The 18744-nt window shown below is 38.6% G+C and overlaps 1 protein-coding gene across 1 annotated transcript in view; it reads right to left on the bottom strand.

Annotated features, from left to right (window-relative positions):
• The window catches only part of LOC126281971 (nose resistant to fluoxetine protein 6-like), a 316561-nt gene that overhangs the window by 35292 nt on the left and 262525 nt on the right, over positions 1-18744 (bottom strand). Inside the window, exons 6-8 of the mRNA XM_049981346.1 lie at positions 4765-4847; positions 4488-4681; positions 1712-1872 (exon numbers count right to left, since the gene is read on the bottom strand). Of these exons, the coding sequence (XP_049837303.1) occupies positions 1712-1872; positions 4488-4681; positions 4765-4847 (438 nt within the window). The remainder of the gene's footprint in view (positions 1-1711; positions 1873-4487; positions 4682-4764; positions 4848-18744) is intronic.

Genomic DNA, 18744 nt, shown 5'->3' with positions numbered 1-18744 from the left:
GTCCACAATAAAATTCACATAGTCCACATCTGCCATGGTGCCTTTGTTTACTACCACACGTCCTGAGAAAGCCCAAGATAATGTCCCCTATAGCATAATACTGCCTCTATCAGCTTGCATCCATTTTGTTGTGCATATTTTGAGCAGCCGTTCGCTTTGCTGACAGAGTTTGCAGACATTACCACTGGCCTGGTGTAACAAGAAACACGATTCATCTGACCAAGTGACTTGTTTCCATTCATCTGTAGACCAATATCAATGACCCCATCTTCACTGCAATCATAACTGATGATGTCATTGGGTCCCCCCACTCCTGTCTTAAGAATTCTTCCTATTTTATTCACAGAGTATGGGAGTTTGACAGCTTATATTTTCATATAGAGGTATTATTCACACTATTAATGAAAGATTAATATGTAATGTATCTCAGAAATTCATAAATTAAGCACTTAGGACTGATTCTTGAAACCTGTAAGCAGATCTCATCATCAAATTGGTGTGAGTCTTCAAACTTTTGCTACATCATATTTTTCAGTATTTCTGTATCATTTCTCTGTGACTACACATGCTTCTGTTATTTGTGCAACTTCAACAATCCATGTTTATTAACTTGATAGAGATCCCACATGCTTTGAAAATGTTTCTATATAGGCAGGACAATGTCAATGGATGATTTTATGCAACTATGCTATATTTTAGTGTTTAGAAAGGGTACAGTCATATATTTTCTGCAGTTAGATTTAACTGATGATCTCTGCACCAGGCTGAAATTGTATCAAGCATTTACTGGATATTAATACTGTTCTTTGTGCATGTAAACATAATCTATAGGGCTTTGTGTTTACTTTCACAGTAATGCCCATTACTGCTACAGTAGAGAGGGGAGAGAGAGAGAGAGAGAGAGGGGAGAGAGAGAGAGAGAGAGAGAGAGAGAGAGAGAGAGAGAGAGAGAGAGAGAGAGAGAGAGAGACTTTTATGACGAATTGTGGAAAGAATATTAAATTGGAGAGTTAGAATTTCATAACTGTTATCTACTCTTACATGGAAATTTTAAAACTACATTGAGTTTACATGTATGTGCTAGTGCATAAAATGTCTAGTTCTGACTGTCACCAGACTGTGTGAAAAGCCTAGTGATAACTTTTATTTAAGTTTTCTTAACTATATGACATGACCTCTTATAAAAAGAAATGGTGTTGCATTTGAACATGAAATCAAGAAACATGTCACAAGAAGAGAGTTATTTCATAAGAGACATTTCTTTCTCTTGAGATTCCTTTGAACTTTTATATGCATGTCAATTGTATGTAGTGCTATTGTTTGACTCCTTTCAGATTTTTTGGGCCATCATTAATGTACTGTACCATACTGTAGCTGTTCATTATAAATGGATTCATTCTATGGGAAAGCACTCATCATGTAGACAGATATAGTTCTGATGGTAAAAAATTTTAACACAGGTAACTGAGAAAATAATTAGTTCCAAAACTAATGAAAGGAAGAAATCACATGAAGCTAAAATTGCTTAATTAAAACAGCAAATGTAATTTGTACTATAATTCAGCAGCAAACCCGGATAATTTTGGTTTAGACTGTACATCTGATATGTTTTATGAAGTTTTCTCTTAGCTTTGTCTCAGTAATATTCGTTTGTAACTGTACAAAAAAATCAAAGCTATCATGGATTATCATTGTGAGATAGGAGATTTACCTTATGTACCGACCTATTAGCCATTTCAACCATTTTATCTTGCCTGTACTCTGTAGCTCTCTTGTAAGTGTGTATGCAGCCAGAACACCACTCATGAGCAAGAAAGAATCAGTGCAATGGGAACCTGTTCGGAGTGCAACAGTGATTGGCATCTTCATTTGCTGTAAGAAAAAAGATTTGTTTTGAAATTGTATTTGTATAATGATGATAAGTTATACAGTTAGACCTCTCTGGCCACTAGCAACAATAATTTTATATTATTTTGTTTGTTTTCATGCATCATTACTGTCAATGAACATGAGTCTTAAACATACTATACCATATATCACAGAATAAAACATTTCATAATAAGCACTGCTTACTAAGCAGCTTATTTGAAGGAAGAGTATAGTGTTGCAATGAACAATTGCTAATTGATCATCGTGCAAATATCATAAAAGAACTCATCTTTTCCCTAGCATTTATTCCATCTAGTAAGGGGTCTGCTTTTTCAGGATTTGACAGACTTTATTTTGTTATTTAAATCTGTTGGTGGATGCCTTTCCTGATTGCTCAGTCATCAAGGTATTTAAGGGAGAAACACCATGAATGCCACTTGTTTGTGAATCATGTACAATTTGTTCTGTGTTTTTTTGTATTTTAACTATTTGTTTGTTGCCTTTTCTGAGGCAGAAATTTGGGATCAGCCCAAGAGCTGCCTAAATGAGCATTGGAAACCACCTAAAAACAACATTCAAATATGATCTCATCAACTCAAGTTGTGGTAGCATTGAATAAGAAAAATTACTCTGCTGACGTTTTATGTAATCTCACCAAAACCTATGATGGTGTAGATAATAAAATCTTACTTGAGAAATAATGGTAGTGTTTAACACATTCTGCTTCTGCTGATGTTGTCACATCTTAGCCATAGAAAAGAGATTGTCACATGAACAAATGACATGACAGCTGTAATACTAAGTTCAAAGAGGGGAAACATTTAAATGTGGTGCTTGGTCTACAACTATTCTACATAAATGATCTTGTGAGGACCTCGTAGCAGTCTTCCAAACTGTGTTGTTTGTTGACGACAATAATAAATTGATAAAGGGCTCAAATATTTTCATACCAGACATATCCAGAGAAGAAATGAAACAAGCTTATTCCTGGTTTACAGCAAGCAATTTAATCATTAATTTTACAAACACTCATACTATAAAAAGATGTGACAGAATTACTGCTCTCAGTCACCTTAAGGAGGTGAAATTTTTAGTACCTGCCAAAACCTGATGTAAAGGTGTGTGTACATCTTCCTCCCAAACTCCTGGATCGATTGCAACCTAATTTGCATAGAAATAGCAAGCCTTATGACTATCAACACTGTGGGATTTATAGCCTCCTACTTCCAACAGAAGTGGAGATACAGGAAAAACCATTGTTTTCCAGTCTCTGGTGTATAGGCTACACTGCACAACAGGCATGTTTTGTGGGAACATGGTGTATGGGAACAGTAACAGCCTACAAAATCAACCTGTTTCAGAGCACTGCACATTTTAGCCTCAAGAAACTGTTTTCCAATTTGTGAAATGAAGGCTGCCCTGCATGAAGGGCAAGCTTTAGAGTAGTATTGGCATCTTTGTACTCCATCTCGTCAAATGATAACACTGAAAGCTACCATGTTTTTCTTGTTTTGTGTGTGCCTATCGACAACTCAATGAGTCTGCTTTCTACTGAGTGGTCTCCTTTAGTTCTAAAGTATTTACAGGTAATGGAAGTAGAGATACATGAGCACACAATGGATGACACACTGTGTGAAGTTAGTAGACATTCAGATGAGTAATAAAATAATGTTGCCCCAGTAAGTGTATCATTCACTCAATACTGTCCTGTGCCATGTTCTTCTGGGACAGTGCAATTAACATCAAAAACATATTAGTTTTACAGAAGTGTACAATAAGAATTCGTATAAAGTCAATCTTGTAGTAGATTTTGCAAACCATCATCAGGTCCCTATGAATTCTTAAACTTATGTGCTGATATGAAATGGTATGGCAATGATACTGTAGTCATAGGATACTACTTTTCTGTGTTTTGTCAAGTGCACAATTTTATATTTCTGTAGAGCTGAAGCAATTTGCCTGACTTTGCACCATTTCCAAATGCCATCAAGACCTGACTAGATCATGTTAACAGAATCTTCCATCGGTTCTTGGTAGAACAACATTATAATAAATGAAAAACAACAATCTGACTGGATGTTAATACAGCTTTATTCAGACAGTAATTCATTATAGACAATTGCCCCATTCAGTGCTCCACCACCTGGGTACATCAGCACAATCTTTATGAAGATTCCAGAAGAAGTATTGAAAAAATCACATTTCAGAATTTTGAAGAGGAATGTGGCATGGCCAAACATCTCAGAAGTTTTTACTGTTAATGTGAAGGATCCTGGAATACGATAAATATCAAGATTTTCATTTGAATTATAATGCCCTGTGGTATTAGGAGGAGAAATTTTTCTAAGTGTTGGGATTTCAGTTTTGTATTGTGTTGTAATTTCCAGTGTTGTTTACTCCCAATACTAGGTTCACTGATTTGAAAGAAGAGTTTAATGCTGATATGGAGGAAATTTAATAAACATAATAAGGTGTTTACTGACACTAAAAGTACATATACATATTGTTGTATAATGATGCCTTTCAATGAGTAAATGCAGTAAATAAATACATTTTTGATGTAGTACTATAATGAATTCTTCCTTACTATGTTAAATTTATAATATTTGTGTTCTTACCTCTAGAAAATCCACCCTGTTTATGTACGGTGTTCGAGCCAGAGGAATGATGGCATGCTCAATGTATAGGACAATTGCCAACAGGGCTCTCAGACCGAAGATGCATACGATATTTCTGTCAGGTGACAAAGCGCCAATCAGTTCTGCCCAAGTACGATACAGGGAGAAGCTCTGGACCAACTTCCAACCATTACCTGCAGCAGTAGAGGGCATCTAAAACAGTTGATTTTGAAACACAAATTTTGATCAAATATATTATGACATTCATGTAACTCACCCTGGTTTTCAGGTTTAGGAGTCTCAGACTTATCTCTCAGAGTGGCTATAATTGCTATTATCCCAACTGATACAAGAGCTGATCTGTAAACATGATAAAAGTGTTATAAATCAAATTTTGAACATAAGAGGAATACCTGAAATGCACTTCACTTAAAACTTCTGGGCTAACAGGCTGTGGTCAAAATCTAACAATTTCCCTAACATTTCATCTCCAGCTGCATGGGATATCCTCTCCACAGCTGGAGATGAAACATTAGGGGAAAGTTTTGCATAAGAGGAATACCTGAAATGCACTTCACTTAAAACCTCTGGGCTGACAGGCTGTGGTCAATATCTAACAGTTTCCCTAACATTTCATCTCCAGCTGTGTGGGATATCCTCTTCCGCAGCTGGAGATGAAATACTAGGGGAAAGTTTTGCATATCGCCTATGGCCTGCCAGCATGGAAATTCTAAGTGAAGATACTGCTGGCTGTGAAAGCCTGCATTTTGTGATCACACTGAATACAATGTATTTATGTCAAATTATACAAAACAATATTTATACAATCTTTTCCAGCCACACAATACTCACATGGGTTGCTTGGTTTGGAAAGCAGAGTTAAGCATAGAACAACTGTCATATATTGCAGAAAAAATGCAGATATGAGCATGGGCTTTGCCACTGGTGTGCTCAGTGATGGATTGACGAGTTGATGCTGAGGAGGGAGAGTGCCATCAGTCCTAGACAACTGCTGATAACAATTTAAAAGTAACCAATCAACAGTAGTTTTTACTGGAAATTTTGAGATACATTATAAGTTCATGAAGTGGGGAAGGGAATATGATGATAACAAGTAATGTTGTTTCAGTAACTCATGGGTGGCCCGTTGGTCTTGCAGGAAAGAGGTGAGGTGTGGAACAAAAGTTTTAACTGATTCAATAGTGTCTCACGGTATCAGTTTCAAAGGATGTTTGTGAGAAATTTTATGTGACTGTCTTGAAAGTTTAAGAGTGGGTATTAATTATCAAAGATAGAAAATACTTAGTGTTTCATTTCATAATTGGAAAGTGTGTGCAGCAAAGTACAAAGTTGTCATAGATAGGGGAGGACTAAACTGTGGGAAATAGTGACACAAAATTGGTGCAGGAAAGAGCAAGGCTGTAATTAATTAAACTCAGGAAAGATACATCTTTTGTTACCACATAGTTTGCTATATATTTTTGTGACTTTGGTTTTGTGTTATTAGCCCATTCTGTAGCACAACTAACTAAAATATTATGCACAGTGGTAAAAGCACAATACCAATAAATTTATGATCAGAAAAGAAATTAATGCTAGCAGTAAATATTTGAAATAACTTAAAGGCAGTTATAGTTTCTGCCTGTTGTGTACAGTGTGTTGTGTTTCTGCATCTACAAGATAACTATATCTGGTTCCCTGACATTGCTGCACAAGGTGGACTTTGTCTTTTGCAGCTTCTGAGTGTGTGTTTGTGTGTGTGTGTGTGGGGGGGGGGAGGGGGGGTGTCTAAGTATGGTATGTATCAATCTCTCTGTTCTGCCTATGTAACAGAAGCCACACTAATTGCATGTGATCATATTGACTCATCAAGGAGGAGCTTTTTGCTACCATTCTACTCCTTAGCTAAATTTTTGTCCTTCTTTCTTACAATATATTGCTAGCCAAAGAAAATATTGGAATTCTTATTTTGGGCTATATTCCAATAAAAATTAATATTCCCTAGTGCATTTAAGTGGCACTGATCCATGTTACTGATTTTTATAAATCAGTAACTGACTTTGTTCCCATTCTTCTGATTGTAAAAATGCCATGAGCTACTCAATGTTTATTTCCAAAGTCACATAGTTCAACCAAAAGCCCTAATTTTACTCTTTCAGCTAATCAGTTTTCTTTCTGTTGAAAGATGTTAACTGAAACATTAAATTCATAGCTTATGTTTTGACTTACCTGAAATTGCTTTCATTATTTGAATGTCTGTGCTTATTTAATTCCCAGATCTGATGTTATGCTTCTGTTGCCCTAATTTTTCTGAACCAGATAATACATTCAGTTGCACAAGGAAGTCCCTAATTAAGAAACTGAATAAATTAGGAAAACTGAAGAAATGAGAAAATGACACAAAATTAGGTACACCACTATGTAGATACACCTTGTATCAACCAAATATACCTTGATAATCGAGGAAAAGATAGACTGCTACTTACTATAAAAAAAGGCATGTTAAGTTGCAGACAGGCACAATTAAAAAGACACTTATCACCCAACTTGCACAACATCCTAGTCCATCCCTACATCACCCCCAATCCCAAACTCTTGCCACAATGATCATACCCCTGTGGAAGATCCACACACAAGACCTGCCTAAACCACCCACCCAGCACTTCCAGTTCCAGTCCTGTCACGGGTTTATCCTACCTCATCAGGAGTTGGGGCACCTGTGAAAGTGGCCATGTCATTTACCAGCTCTGCTGCAAGCATTGCGCAGCTTCTTATGTTGGTATGACTACCAACTAGCTGTTCACCAGGATGAATGGCCACCACTAAACTGTGGCCAATAGCAAAGTAGACCATCCTGTGGCAGAACATGCAGCTGACCACAACATGCTTAATTTCAATGGCTGCTTCACAACCCAAACCAACTGTATACTACACATCACCACCAGCTTTTCTGAACAGCATAGATAGGAGTTTGGAATTATTCTTACAACACAGTTTCTGCTCCTGTAACTATCCAGACCTATAGTTACAGTAACATACTGTCCCCACACTCTCCACCCAACAGTTTCCATCCCCTCTGTCCCATCATCTCCTCCCCATTCTCATCTCCCAGCCTCTTTGTTGGCCACCTTCTGCCAATGCAGCCATCCATCTTTCCCTGCTCCTCTTCCTCCTGCTCCTTTTTTCCCCACTTCCCTGCCCCACAACCTCCATATGCTGCACCTGTTGGCTTAATTTAAAGTTATTTGTTCACTGCCTTGTAATACATTACACCAGCCAAAATGCAGCCCACTGTGAATGATTTTCTCAAATACAGGATGAGTTGGTTGATGTGCATAATCAGCTAGAAATCACCCTGACTTCTGTCGAGCAATTGGCACCTGTGGTGAATCAGTGTGTTGGGAGAGCTCCCGAGAGTTGCATACCTGTAATACTTGTACCAGAGGTAACTCAGGTACTGTCCTGTCCTGTGGACACTGTCTCCTCTCCTGAAAGTACAGGATTTGCCATTACTGGCCCAACTGACTGCATGTGGTGTGTCAGTGGTAGATCTAGGCGTCCTATACAGGGTGGATGGGGACCAAGGAAGACTCAGGGTGGTGTACCAATCCCTCTAACCTTCAAGTTTAGGTGCTGTCTTTCACTGAAACTGAAACTGCACCAGTGGGACTCTTCACCTGTTTTTGGGAAACCTGTTTTATCATGTCAGGAGGAGGGGTCTTTTAACCATCAGAAGTTCAAATGTATGGTGAATGATGGTACCCCTTAAGGATATGGCAGCAAGGGATAGGTGGGCAACAGGTATACTCAATGTGTATGGCTGGGGGCCTCATTAAACATGTTGAAGAGGCTATTTTGGCACCCACCGAGGAAACAGAATGCAACCAACTGCAGATTATGGTGGATATTGGAACAAATGATGCCTTTCATATGGGCGCCAAGGTTATTATTGATTCATTCCAATGACTGGCTGAGAAGGTCCTGTTACGGGAGTTTCAGCAAAGCCCACAATTTGCAGCAATGTCTCCAGAATTGATTGTGGCCCTTTGGTTCTGAGTCAAGTGGAAGTCCTGACTGAACCAGAGACTTCAAAGGTTCTGTAAAAAGCTAGGCTGCGACTTCCTGGACTTTTGCCACGGTACTGAGAGCTCTACGGTCCCCGTAAATAGATAAAGAGTGCACTACACATCAGAGGCTGCTACTCAGGTAGCTGACTATGTGTGGGGTGCACACAAGGGTTTTTAGATTAGGTGACTCTCCATGCAATCCATATAATGATAGCTGTAGGAAACCCAAAAGTATCAGTGTAACATCAAAAGAAATGCTTCCCACAGATGAGAGTATTAAAATCCTCATGATAAACTGCCAAAGCATTCGCAACAAATTGCCAGAGTTTGAAGCTTTCATTGAAAATAGTGAAGCTCACATAACACTAGGTACAGAAAGCTGGTTGAAATCTGAATTTGATAGCAATGAGATTTTTGGGGAAAATTCAAGTGTATACCAAAAGGATAGGCAAATGGGAAATGGAGGTGGTGTATTTGTCACAGTCGACAGGAAACTCAACTCCATTGAGACAGAAATTGGAGCTGCACAAGAGATTGTTTGAGCAAGACTCAGTATCACGGGCAGGCATAAAGTGATAACTGGATCCCTTCTATCACCCACCAGACTCATCTCCTGATGCGACAGAAAACTGTAGAGAAAACCTCAGTTCACTTGTATGCCAGTTCCCCAATCATACTGTAAAAATCAGTGGAGCCTTTAATTATTCAATAATCAATTGGGAAAATTACTATTTTGTTAGTGGTGGGCATGATAGAACATCCTGTGAAACTTTACTAAATGCCTTCTCTGAAAACTACCTAGAACAGATAGTTAGGAACCCCACTCATGATGGAAATATATTGGATCTAATGGCAACAAATAGACTTGACGTCTTCGAGGATATCCACAACAAAACTGGGCTCAGTGACCATGATAGTGTAGCAACAATGATTATCAAAGCACAAAGGACAACTAAAACAAGCAGAAAGATATATACCGAGAGATTATAATTAAACTTTCCCTATTTAACACATTATAAAATGGGAACTAATTACTGTAAGAATATCAAACTTGATAGCATTAATGTCCAGAATATGGGGTGCATGATTTCCATGTGTCACAGTGCTGCCATCAAGTTCCAACTATGGCCACCAGGTGGCATGAACAGTTATTGCGATTCATAGTCTCACACACCTAACCAGTCACAGAGCACTTGTTGACATGTCAAAATGAGCTTGGACGAAAGGAGCAGGGCATTATTGTTAAAGTATTATTATCAAAATAACAGTAATGCTACTGCTGCACTTCAAGAATATTGCTGGCTAAAAGGATTATGGAGGGTCTTCTTTCTCCACCTGCTATGCAGTGCATGATGAATAAGTTCAAATCAGATGGAGAACTGAGCATCACTCCAGGAAGAGACCGACGACTGGTTGCACAACAGGTGACAGGTGAAATTGCTGTTGCTATGGCAGACAATGCTGTGAGCAGTTCCTGATCATCAGGCAGTGCATGTACTGTGTCACGACAGTTGAACATCCTGTTGTCAGCTGTATGGAAGGTGCTTCAAACTATTCTCAAATGGTATCCGTACAAGACCTATATCGTACAGCAGCTTGCACCATAGGTCACACAATGAAACGTTGACTTCTTTCTCCACTTTCTCGCAAGGACTGAAGTTGATGAGGGCTGACCGTTGACCATCCTATTGACAGAGGAAGCTCATTTTTCTCTGATGGGTGAGGTGAACACACAGAACTGCCACGTATGTGGATCTTCACCTCCAGTCATTGTGCATGAAGTTCCTCTGTATGGTGAATGTGTCGCAGTGTGGTGTGGCTTCACTGCTACATTCATCATTGGCCCATTCCTTTTTGAAGGAGTTGGTGCTTAAGGACAGAGACATGCAGTACGACTGGCCAGAATTACTGTGATATGCTTTGCCAGCATGTCATACCTGCCCTACGGGAGAGACACTCACTGAACTCAACACTTTTAATTAAGTTGGGGCCCCACCGCACATCGCTCATAAAGTTTACCTGCTTTTATGAGCCACATTTGGAAATGATTGAATCCTCAGCCAGTTGTTTCCAAATGCTTGGCCAGCACAATCACCTGATTTCACTTCCTGTGTTTTCTGGTTGTGGGATTACCTGAAGGGCAAGGTTTACCAGGGGAACATTGAAACATGTGCCGCTCTGAAGTGCAGCATATCAAGAGAGGTAGCCAGCATATCTACGAATATGCTACATTCTGCTATGCATAATGCAATCTTGCACTTGCAGGCTCTTCTGGACATTGATGGGAAACATATTGAGTCCATTTTGTAGCAGTAATAGTACCAGTATGTAATGGTACTGTGTACTGTAGCAGCACATTAAAACTTGTTCAATTGAATTGATTCTGCATTATTTCTCTTCCCCATGTCCTTTACACAAATGCTACCAAGTTTAGTCCTCATATGGTAATTAGTTTCTGTGTTATGTTAAACAGGGAAAGTTTAATTATATCCACCTGGTATGTTCAGCAAATTAGATAAAAAACAATAGTAATGTCATATTTCACTCATTGAGGAACTTTAAACTTGCAGCACAGGGCAGGAGCATGTAGAGGAACTCTGGCTCAAATTTAAAAGAATAGTTGACCATGCACTCCACAGATATGTATCCAGCAGAACAGTTCATAATGGGAGGGAACTACCATGGTAATATAATCACTGTTAAGGAACTTCTAAAGAAACAGAGATTACTGCATAATAGCTGTAAAACAAGGCGTAGTGCTTAGATAGAGAGATGCTAAATGAAACATGTTTGGCTGTCAAAAGAGCAATGCCTGTTGTATTCAAAGACTATCATAGCAGAATATTGTCAAGTGATCTTTAACAGAACCCAAATAAATTCTGGTTGTGTGTAAAGGTTGTTAGTGGCACCAGAGATTATATCCAGCCCTAGCGAATGAGACAGGAATGGAAACTGAGGATAGCAAAGCAAAAAGCTGAAATACTTAGCTCCACTTTCAACTTTTTCTTTACAAAGAAAAACCCAGGAGAATTGCTCCAATTTAATCCTCATAAAACTGAAAAGATGAATGAAACAAGTATTAGTGTCAGTGGTGTTGAGAAACAGCTGAAATTGTTAAAACTGAACAAAGCTCCAAGCCCTAATGGAATCCCTCTCAGATTCTATACTGAATTTGTGGATGAGCTAGCCCCCCTTCTAACTATAATCTGTTATAGATACTTAGAACAAAAAATGGCACTCGGTAGGCGGAAGAAAACACAGGCACCAAAGGTAGTAGAAGCGAGCCAATATCCATGAAATTAATTTGTTGTAGAATCTTAGAAAATATCTGAGCTCCAACATAATGAGGCATCTTGAAGAGAATGACCTCGTCAATGCAAACCAGCCTGGATTTCAAAAACATTGATCATGTGAAACCCAACTCATACTTTCTCACATGACATACTGAAAGCCTTGGATCAAGGTAACCAGTTAGATGCAGTATTTCTTAATTTCTGAAAATCATTTGACTCAGTATTGTACTTACTGTAAAAAGTACAATCATATGGGGTATCAAGTGAAATTTGTGACTGGATTGGGGACCTTTTTGTAGGGGAAAAACAGTGTGTTATCTTGGGTGGAGAGTCATCATGAGATGTAGAAGCAACTTCAGATGTGCCCCCAGGAATTGTGTTGGGACCGTTGCTGTCCATGTTGTATATTAATGACCTTGCAGGCTCTTTGCAGATGATGTATTTATCTGTAATGAAGTACTATCTGAGAGAAGCTGCATTAATATTTGGTCACATATTGATAATATTTCAGCATGGTGCAGAGGTTGGCAACTTGCTCTAAACGTTCAAAAATGTAAAATTTTGCACTTTAAAAAATGAAAAAATGTAGTATCCTAAGACTGTAATATCAATGAGTCACTGTTGGAATCAGCCAACTCGTACAAATACCTGGGTGTAACACTTTGTGGGGATACGAAGTGGAATGATCACTTAGGTTTGGTCATGTATGAAGCGTGTGGCAGACTTCAGTTTGTCGGTAGGATACTGGGAAAATGCCATCAGTCTACAAAGGAGATTACATATCACTCATGCAAGCACTTCTAGAATGTTGCTCGTGTGGGACCTGTACCAGATAGGACTAACAGGGGATACTGAACATATACAGAGAAGGATAGCACAGATGGTCACAGTTTTGCTTAATCCATGGGACAGTGTCACAGAGATACTGAAGAAGCTGAACTGGAAGACTGCCAGAGCTGGCGGTCACGTTTGTGTGAGGTGTGTTTCTTTTTTGCTGATGAAGGCTGTGCCTAAAAGCTTTGTGTAAGTGTCTTTTAATTGTGCCTGTCTGCATCTTAACATGTCTTCTTTACAGTAAGTAGCAATCTATCTTTTCCAACATTGTTGATATTTGTACATGGGTTTCCAGTGTTTAAACAGAACCTTGAACTTTATTACTTTTGCAGGTGTCTAACACACAATTAAAGTAAAATGTAATTACTGATATAATTAATATCATTACATCTCTCTATACCAGGTGTCCCTCCTAAGAGTCATCAGCTGCATTTTCTCTGATATTTCAGCAGATATTTGCAATTTTGTTTTTGAAATGTGGAGTTGGAGTCAGCCCTAACAAATGCTGCTTGTGACATGTTACATTCAGTGTCCAGTGTCAACAGAAAGTGTTGCTTTTTTCTTGTTATGCACAAAATGATTTTCAAAGTGAAATGTTGCATGACCATTCAATAGAGTGATCCCAAATGAGTCTAGTGTGATATCCATTTTATCAATATCAATAAACAACCAGAACCCCTGCAGCTACTGCATGACGGTTGCAGTCACTACAGGGCAGGTAGTGCTGTCACTACTGGTGTACTGGTTATTTTTCATGTTATGCTGTTCCTGTTAATAGATATCGATAAAATGAATATCACACCAGACTAATTTGGGACTGCTCCACTGAGCAGGAAAGTAAAATTCCAGTTTGAAAATCATTTTCTTCAAAATTGGAAACCAACAGACACTTTCCATCAACACTACACATTGCATGAAAGACATGATAAGCAGCATTTGTTTGGGCTGATACCCTGTAAAAACAAAATTGCTAATAACTGCCAAAACACCAGAGAAAATGCACCTCATGACTTTTAGGAGGGACAAAAGCCTTTATAAGCTCCACCAGCAGCAGGTTCATAGTTTGCAGGTAGAAGTCACTCAGTTAACATTTATGTGTCAGAGCTCATATCTGGAAATCAATCAGTAACCTCTTGGTATCAAAATTTGCACCTTAGCATAAAAGTTCACCAGTGTCAAGGTTTTTGTTGAGCCACCAAATCCCAAACATCTATGTAACAATGTATTTCAATATTTTTGTGAATTTCTTTTGAGTCTGTCATCAGCATTCATTCGACTTCAATATGGGAATCTGTTTTGAACAAATTACCACTGTTTAAACCTACTATGAGAAGTAACTAACTTGGAGCAATAGTACTGTTGTGAAGGAAAGTGTACTGGTCAGAACAGATTTAATAATCATATACTGACTCACAAACAGTTAATAATAGGACAAGACTAAGATTTCAAGTGTTGCATATGTTATTGAGTTGTGAGACCATCAGTTCAAGCAATTTCAAAGCATGAGACTCCAGTTCATCATGCACAATCAAGGATTTACAGCCCCACAATGACATTAGTACCAAAACTAATACAACAATTAAGTTGTTTAAGACCTTTTTGTTTTCAATTTCCAGGTAATTTGAAAGCTAATTGAACCTACTACACAGGGCTACATTTATACACAGGATGGACTATGGCCTAGAGGTACACATCACAGAAATAAATAAACTAAATAAATAAATGAAGATCTTTGTCTCAATACTGTGGTGTAGGCCTTCTTATATTCATAAAATACACATATGTAATTATTTATATGGGCTTACTTGGCTGAATTCTTCTCAGTGGACTCTTAATATGAATAAAGTAAGCACTTGTGTCTCATGTCCCACACTCCCTCACATAAAATTACAAGTGGCATCAAGTTAAACACATGGCACATCAGTTGTCAAAATTGCTTAAGACTTTTTTAAAGGTTGGCTAATGAAATTTTGGAACAATGAAATGCGTCTGATTTCATAGAAAGTAGATTTTTTTCACACACCTTTTCATTCAAACCAGAACCCATACTGTTTTTTTACTTCATGCAGCCGAATGTAAATAAAAGAGCTCATGAATCCAAGGAATACCATTTTCAGATAATCCTTTAATGAGATATCTTGACATAATCATTGTGAGCATTTTAGTAAGAAAGTAAAAAGTAAAACAAACAAATGCATTAAAAATAGGAATGTATTTTTATTAAAAAAATTTTTGGTCATAATAATTATATTACTTCCATTATAGATGTTAATAAATTGCTGCTTTGACTATCTTAATAATTTCAGTTCTGTTAATTTTTTAATCATATCAATTAATTACATGATACATAGAAGAGCCAAAGAAACTGGTACACCTGCCTAATATTGTGTAGGGCCCCCGCGAGCAAGAGAAATGCCACAGCATGACTTGACACGGACTCAAATAATATCTGAAGTAATGCTGCAGGGAACTTACATCATGAACCCTGCACAGCTGTCCCTAAATCTGTAAGAGTACAAGGGGGTGGAGATATCTTCTGAACAGCACATTGCAAGGCATCCCATATATGCTCAATAATATTCATGCCTGGGGAGGTTGGTGGCTAGTGGAAGTGTTTAAACTTAGAAGAGCATTCCTGCAGCAACTCTGTAGCAATTCTGGATGTGTGGGGTGTTACATTATGTTGCACTGTCCTGTGAGAATTGCCCAAGTCCACCGGAATGCACAACAGACATGAATGGGAATGGATGCAACTGATCAGACAGGGTGTTTACATACGTGTCGCTCATCAGAGTTGTATCTAGAAGTATCAGGGGTCCCATATCACTCTAACTGCACATGCCCCACACCATTACAGAGCCACCACCACCTTGAACAGCCCACTGCTGACATGCAGGGTCCATGGATTCATGGGGTTGTCTCCATACCCATACACATGCATCTGCACAATACAATTTGAAATGAGACTCGTCCAATCAGGCTACATGTTTACAGTCATCAACAGTCCAATGTCGGTGTTGATCGACTCAGGCAAGGCTTCAAGGCTTTGAGTCATGCAGTCATCAAGGGTACAGGAGTTTTTGTGAGCCCATATTGATGATGTTTCATTGAATGGTTCACACACTGACACTTTTTCACGGCCCAGCATTGAAATCTGCAGCAATCTGCACAAGGATTGCACTTCTGTCACAATCAATGGTTCTCTTCAGTTGTTGTCAGTCCTGTTCTTGCAGGATATTTTTATGGCCACAGTGATATTGGAGATTTATGTTTTACTTGATACCTGATGTTGACAGTACACTTGTGAAATGGTCATATGGGAAAAACCCCCTTTCATCACTGTGTCCCATCAATCATGCACCGACCATAACACCAGGTTCAAACTCACTTAAATCATGATAACCTGCTACTGTAGCAGCAGTAACTGTTCCAACAACTGTGCCAGACACTTGTTGTCTTATATAGGCATTGCCGACCACAGTGCTGTATTCTGCCTGTTTACATACCTCTGTATTTGAGTACGCATGCCTATACCAGTTTCTTTGGCGCTTTGGTGTATTTTGTGTAGTAAAATGTTATACAATGAAATAATAAACTTTCAATGTTGCATTATAGATTTTTAATTCAAAAATTGCTGTAAAATGATATTTTCACTGGTTAATTATTATAAAATTTCCCATGCTAAGGCCTGCACCGCAGATTCAGCATAGGGATTTATGGATCGCAATATGGCAGTGCTGTCATTTAGGTTTATGTGGACTTTTTTCTTGTCTTATCAGTATGAGAAATCTGTTTGCAAAGTTTGTAAACGTATTTTTGGAGTACTCTGTATATGGAAACAGATTGTTCAAGACTGCAGACTTAGACAGAATTGATGCTTTTGATGTCTTAGCACAATTTTACTGCATCTACACATTACGGCTGAGATGTAACTAGTTGACGGGAGAGTGATGTAATGAAATGACTGAAACAGACTCTTATAGCAGTAGGTGATGCACTTTATAAGTGAAGTATAAGATGCACTGTATTTTTATTATGCTGGCTTACATTTTCTATTGTGTTTCTTTCTGTCACATATATCAATCATTGTTTAATATCATTTAAATTAATTTAATCACCTGCAGAAGGGAAAACTCAGCATCCCATTTCATATGTAAAATTATGAATTTATTCAGATCAAAACTTCCATGTGTAGCTAGTTCTGAATTCTCAAAGATAGAAATTTACTTATGCCAGTCAACTTTTGCATCAAATACTAAAATTTATACCACAGAAGTTTTGGGAAAGCACTGCAAAGCAACAGAGTTGTTCACTCAAAATGTAACATGACTTTAAAAATATTTTAATGTGTGAAGTAATAATGCTTAGGCATTGGAATGTTTGTAAATTAACTTAACCGAAATGTTTAAATATTTTACTTAGGCCTATTATTTACATGTTTCAAAGGTGTGTGTGTGTGTGTGTGTGTGTGTGTGTGTGTGTGTGTGTGTGGGTGGGTGGGTGGGTGGGTGGGTGGGTGGGTCAGTGGGTGTGTGGGTGGATGAAATGCAAATGGGTGTTTCATTCCATACTCTCTGCAATGATCTGGACCTCTCGCCAGTTCAAGGCAACATGTCATCTTCAATAATTAACAATAAATTCTACTTCTGATGCCAAAAACTACTTGCGTGTTTCTTCACAGGTTTCTCTGTATCCAGCACCTTCTGCAAGCAGCAACAGTTCTGTTAGCAGTGTTGAACAATATGCTCACATTGGCGCTATCAAGATGATCGGGTCACACCACTTTCACCTCGTGTATCCACGGCCTATGACCATGCCACAAGAAGCTGTCGGGGGGGTGAGGGACATGGCAAACTCCTTGTACACAAACTATTTTCTATTCTAAATCATCTACTGATTGTTAGTTCGTTAGTTACATGTTCCATAGATCAGTTAAACAACTTTCTGGAAATGATGTGCAATGGACCAGTTTATAGGTTATGTGTACCACACATGATTAGCGTTAACATTATTGAACATTTTTTTTGTCCTATTCATGAAGTTACATTTACAAAGTAGTATTTTTATTTACATAGATACAGTAAAAGTTTTTAAATGTATATTCATCCATGGGATGGTTGAATTTGCCAGGAGAAATGATTTTGGTTTAGATTTAAAACTTGCTTTGTTACTTGTCAAACATTTTCTATTACTGGACAGATGATCAAAAAATTTTAGTGATGCACACTGAACCTCTTTCTGAGTCACTGATGGCTTTATTAGTGGACAATACAATGAGTAGACGAAAGTCACGGGATGGTGATTCGCGCATACACAGATGGCTGTAGTGCTGCATACACAAGATATAAAAGAACAGTGCATTGGTAGAATTGTCATTGTGATTTCAGATGCTAGACTCCATACATGATGGATACATGCTGCACAAAGTGCACCACCAGTCTGAAAAAGTAAATTATCATTGGCAATGCTGAAGCCTAAGCCAGAGACATGGAAGAAGCCAGACCCACTGACGTTCAATCACCGATACTTAAAGAATTTCTTTCCTGCTATGTCGATCCAGGACACCATCTTGGTTGTCAAAACTATGAACTACGAACAACAATGCTGGCAATGCCTATTACATTGGAAAACGACATCGATGGTGGTGTGGCATACCGAGAAGATGGGAGAATCTACAGTATGTCCAACAGAAGAGATAAGCACACCCTACTAACAGCAAGCACCACACTGATGAGGGGGATGAGGTTGGCAAACAACACCTCAGATTCCAAGAGGACCCCACAGAGGCTCAACAGCCTGCAGTCACGCTGCAGCTTGACCCTCCAAGTGCACTAACACCACAGCAGAGCAACAAGAAAAGTTGACTGTGGCCTTGCAAACGGGGGAAGAAGACAACACTGCAGGTCAGCAGTAAGCCAAGGAAACTACACCAGCTCCCCCACTCTACATCCACTACAAGGGTGGGAAAAACTGGACAGAGCAAGCAGCACCAGTGATGGAAACCTCTTCTCGCTGCAATTTTCCAGCTGGGATGACTACGACAGAGCAGATGTGGGGGCACAC

This window comes from Schistocerca gregaria, chromosome 7 (assembly GCF_023897955.1).
Source record: "Schistocerca gregaria isolate iqSchGreg1 chromosome 7, iqSchGreg1.2, whole genome shotgun sequence".
Lineage (NCBI taxonomy): Eukaryota > Metazoa > Arthropoda > Insecta > Orthoptera > Acrididae > Schistocerca > Schistocerca gregaria.
Note: the sequence above shows the minus strand (reverse complement) of the source record. Positions and strands in the feature narration are given on the sequence as shown.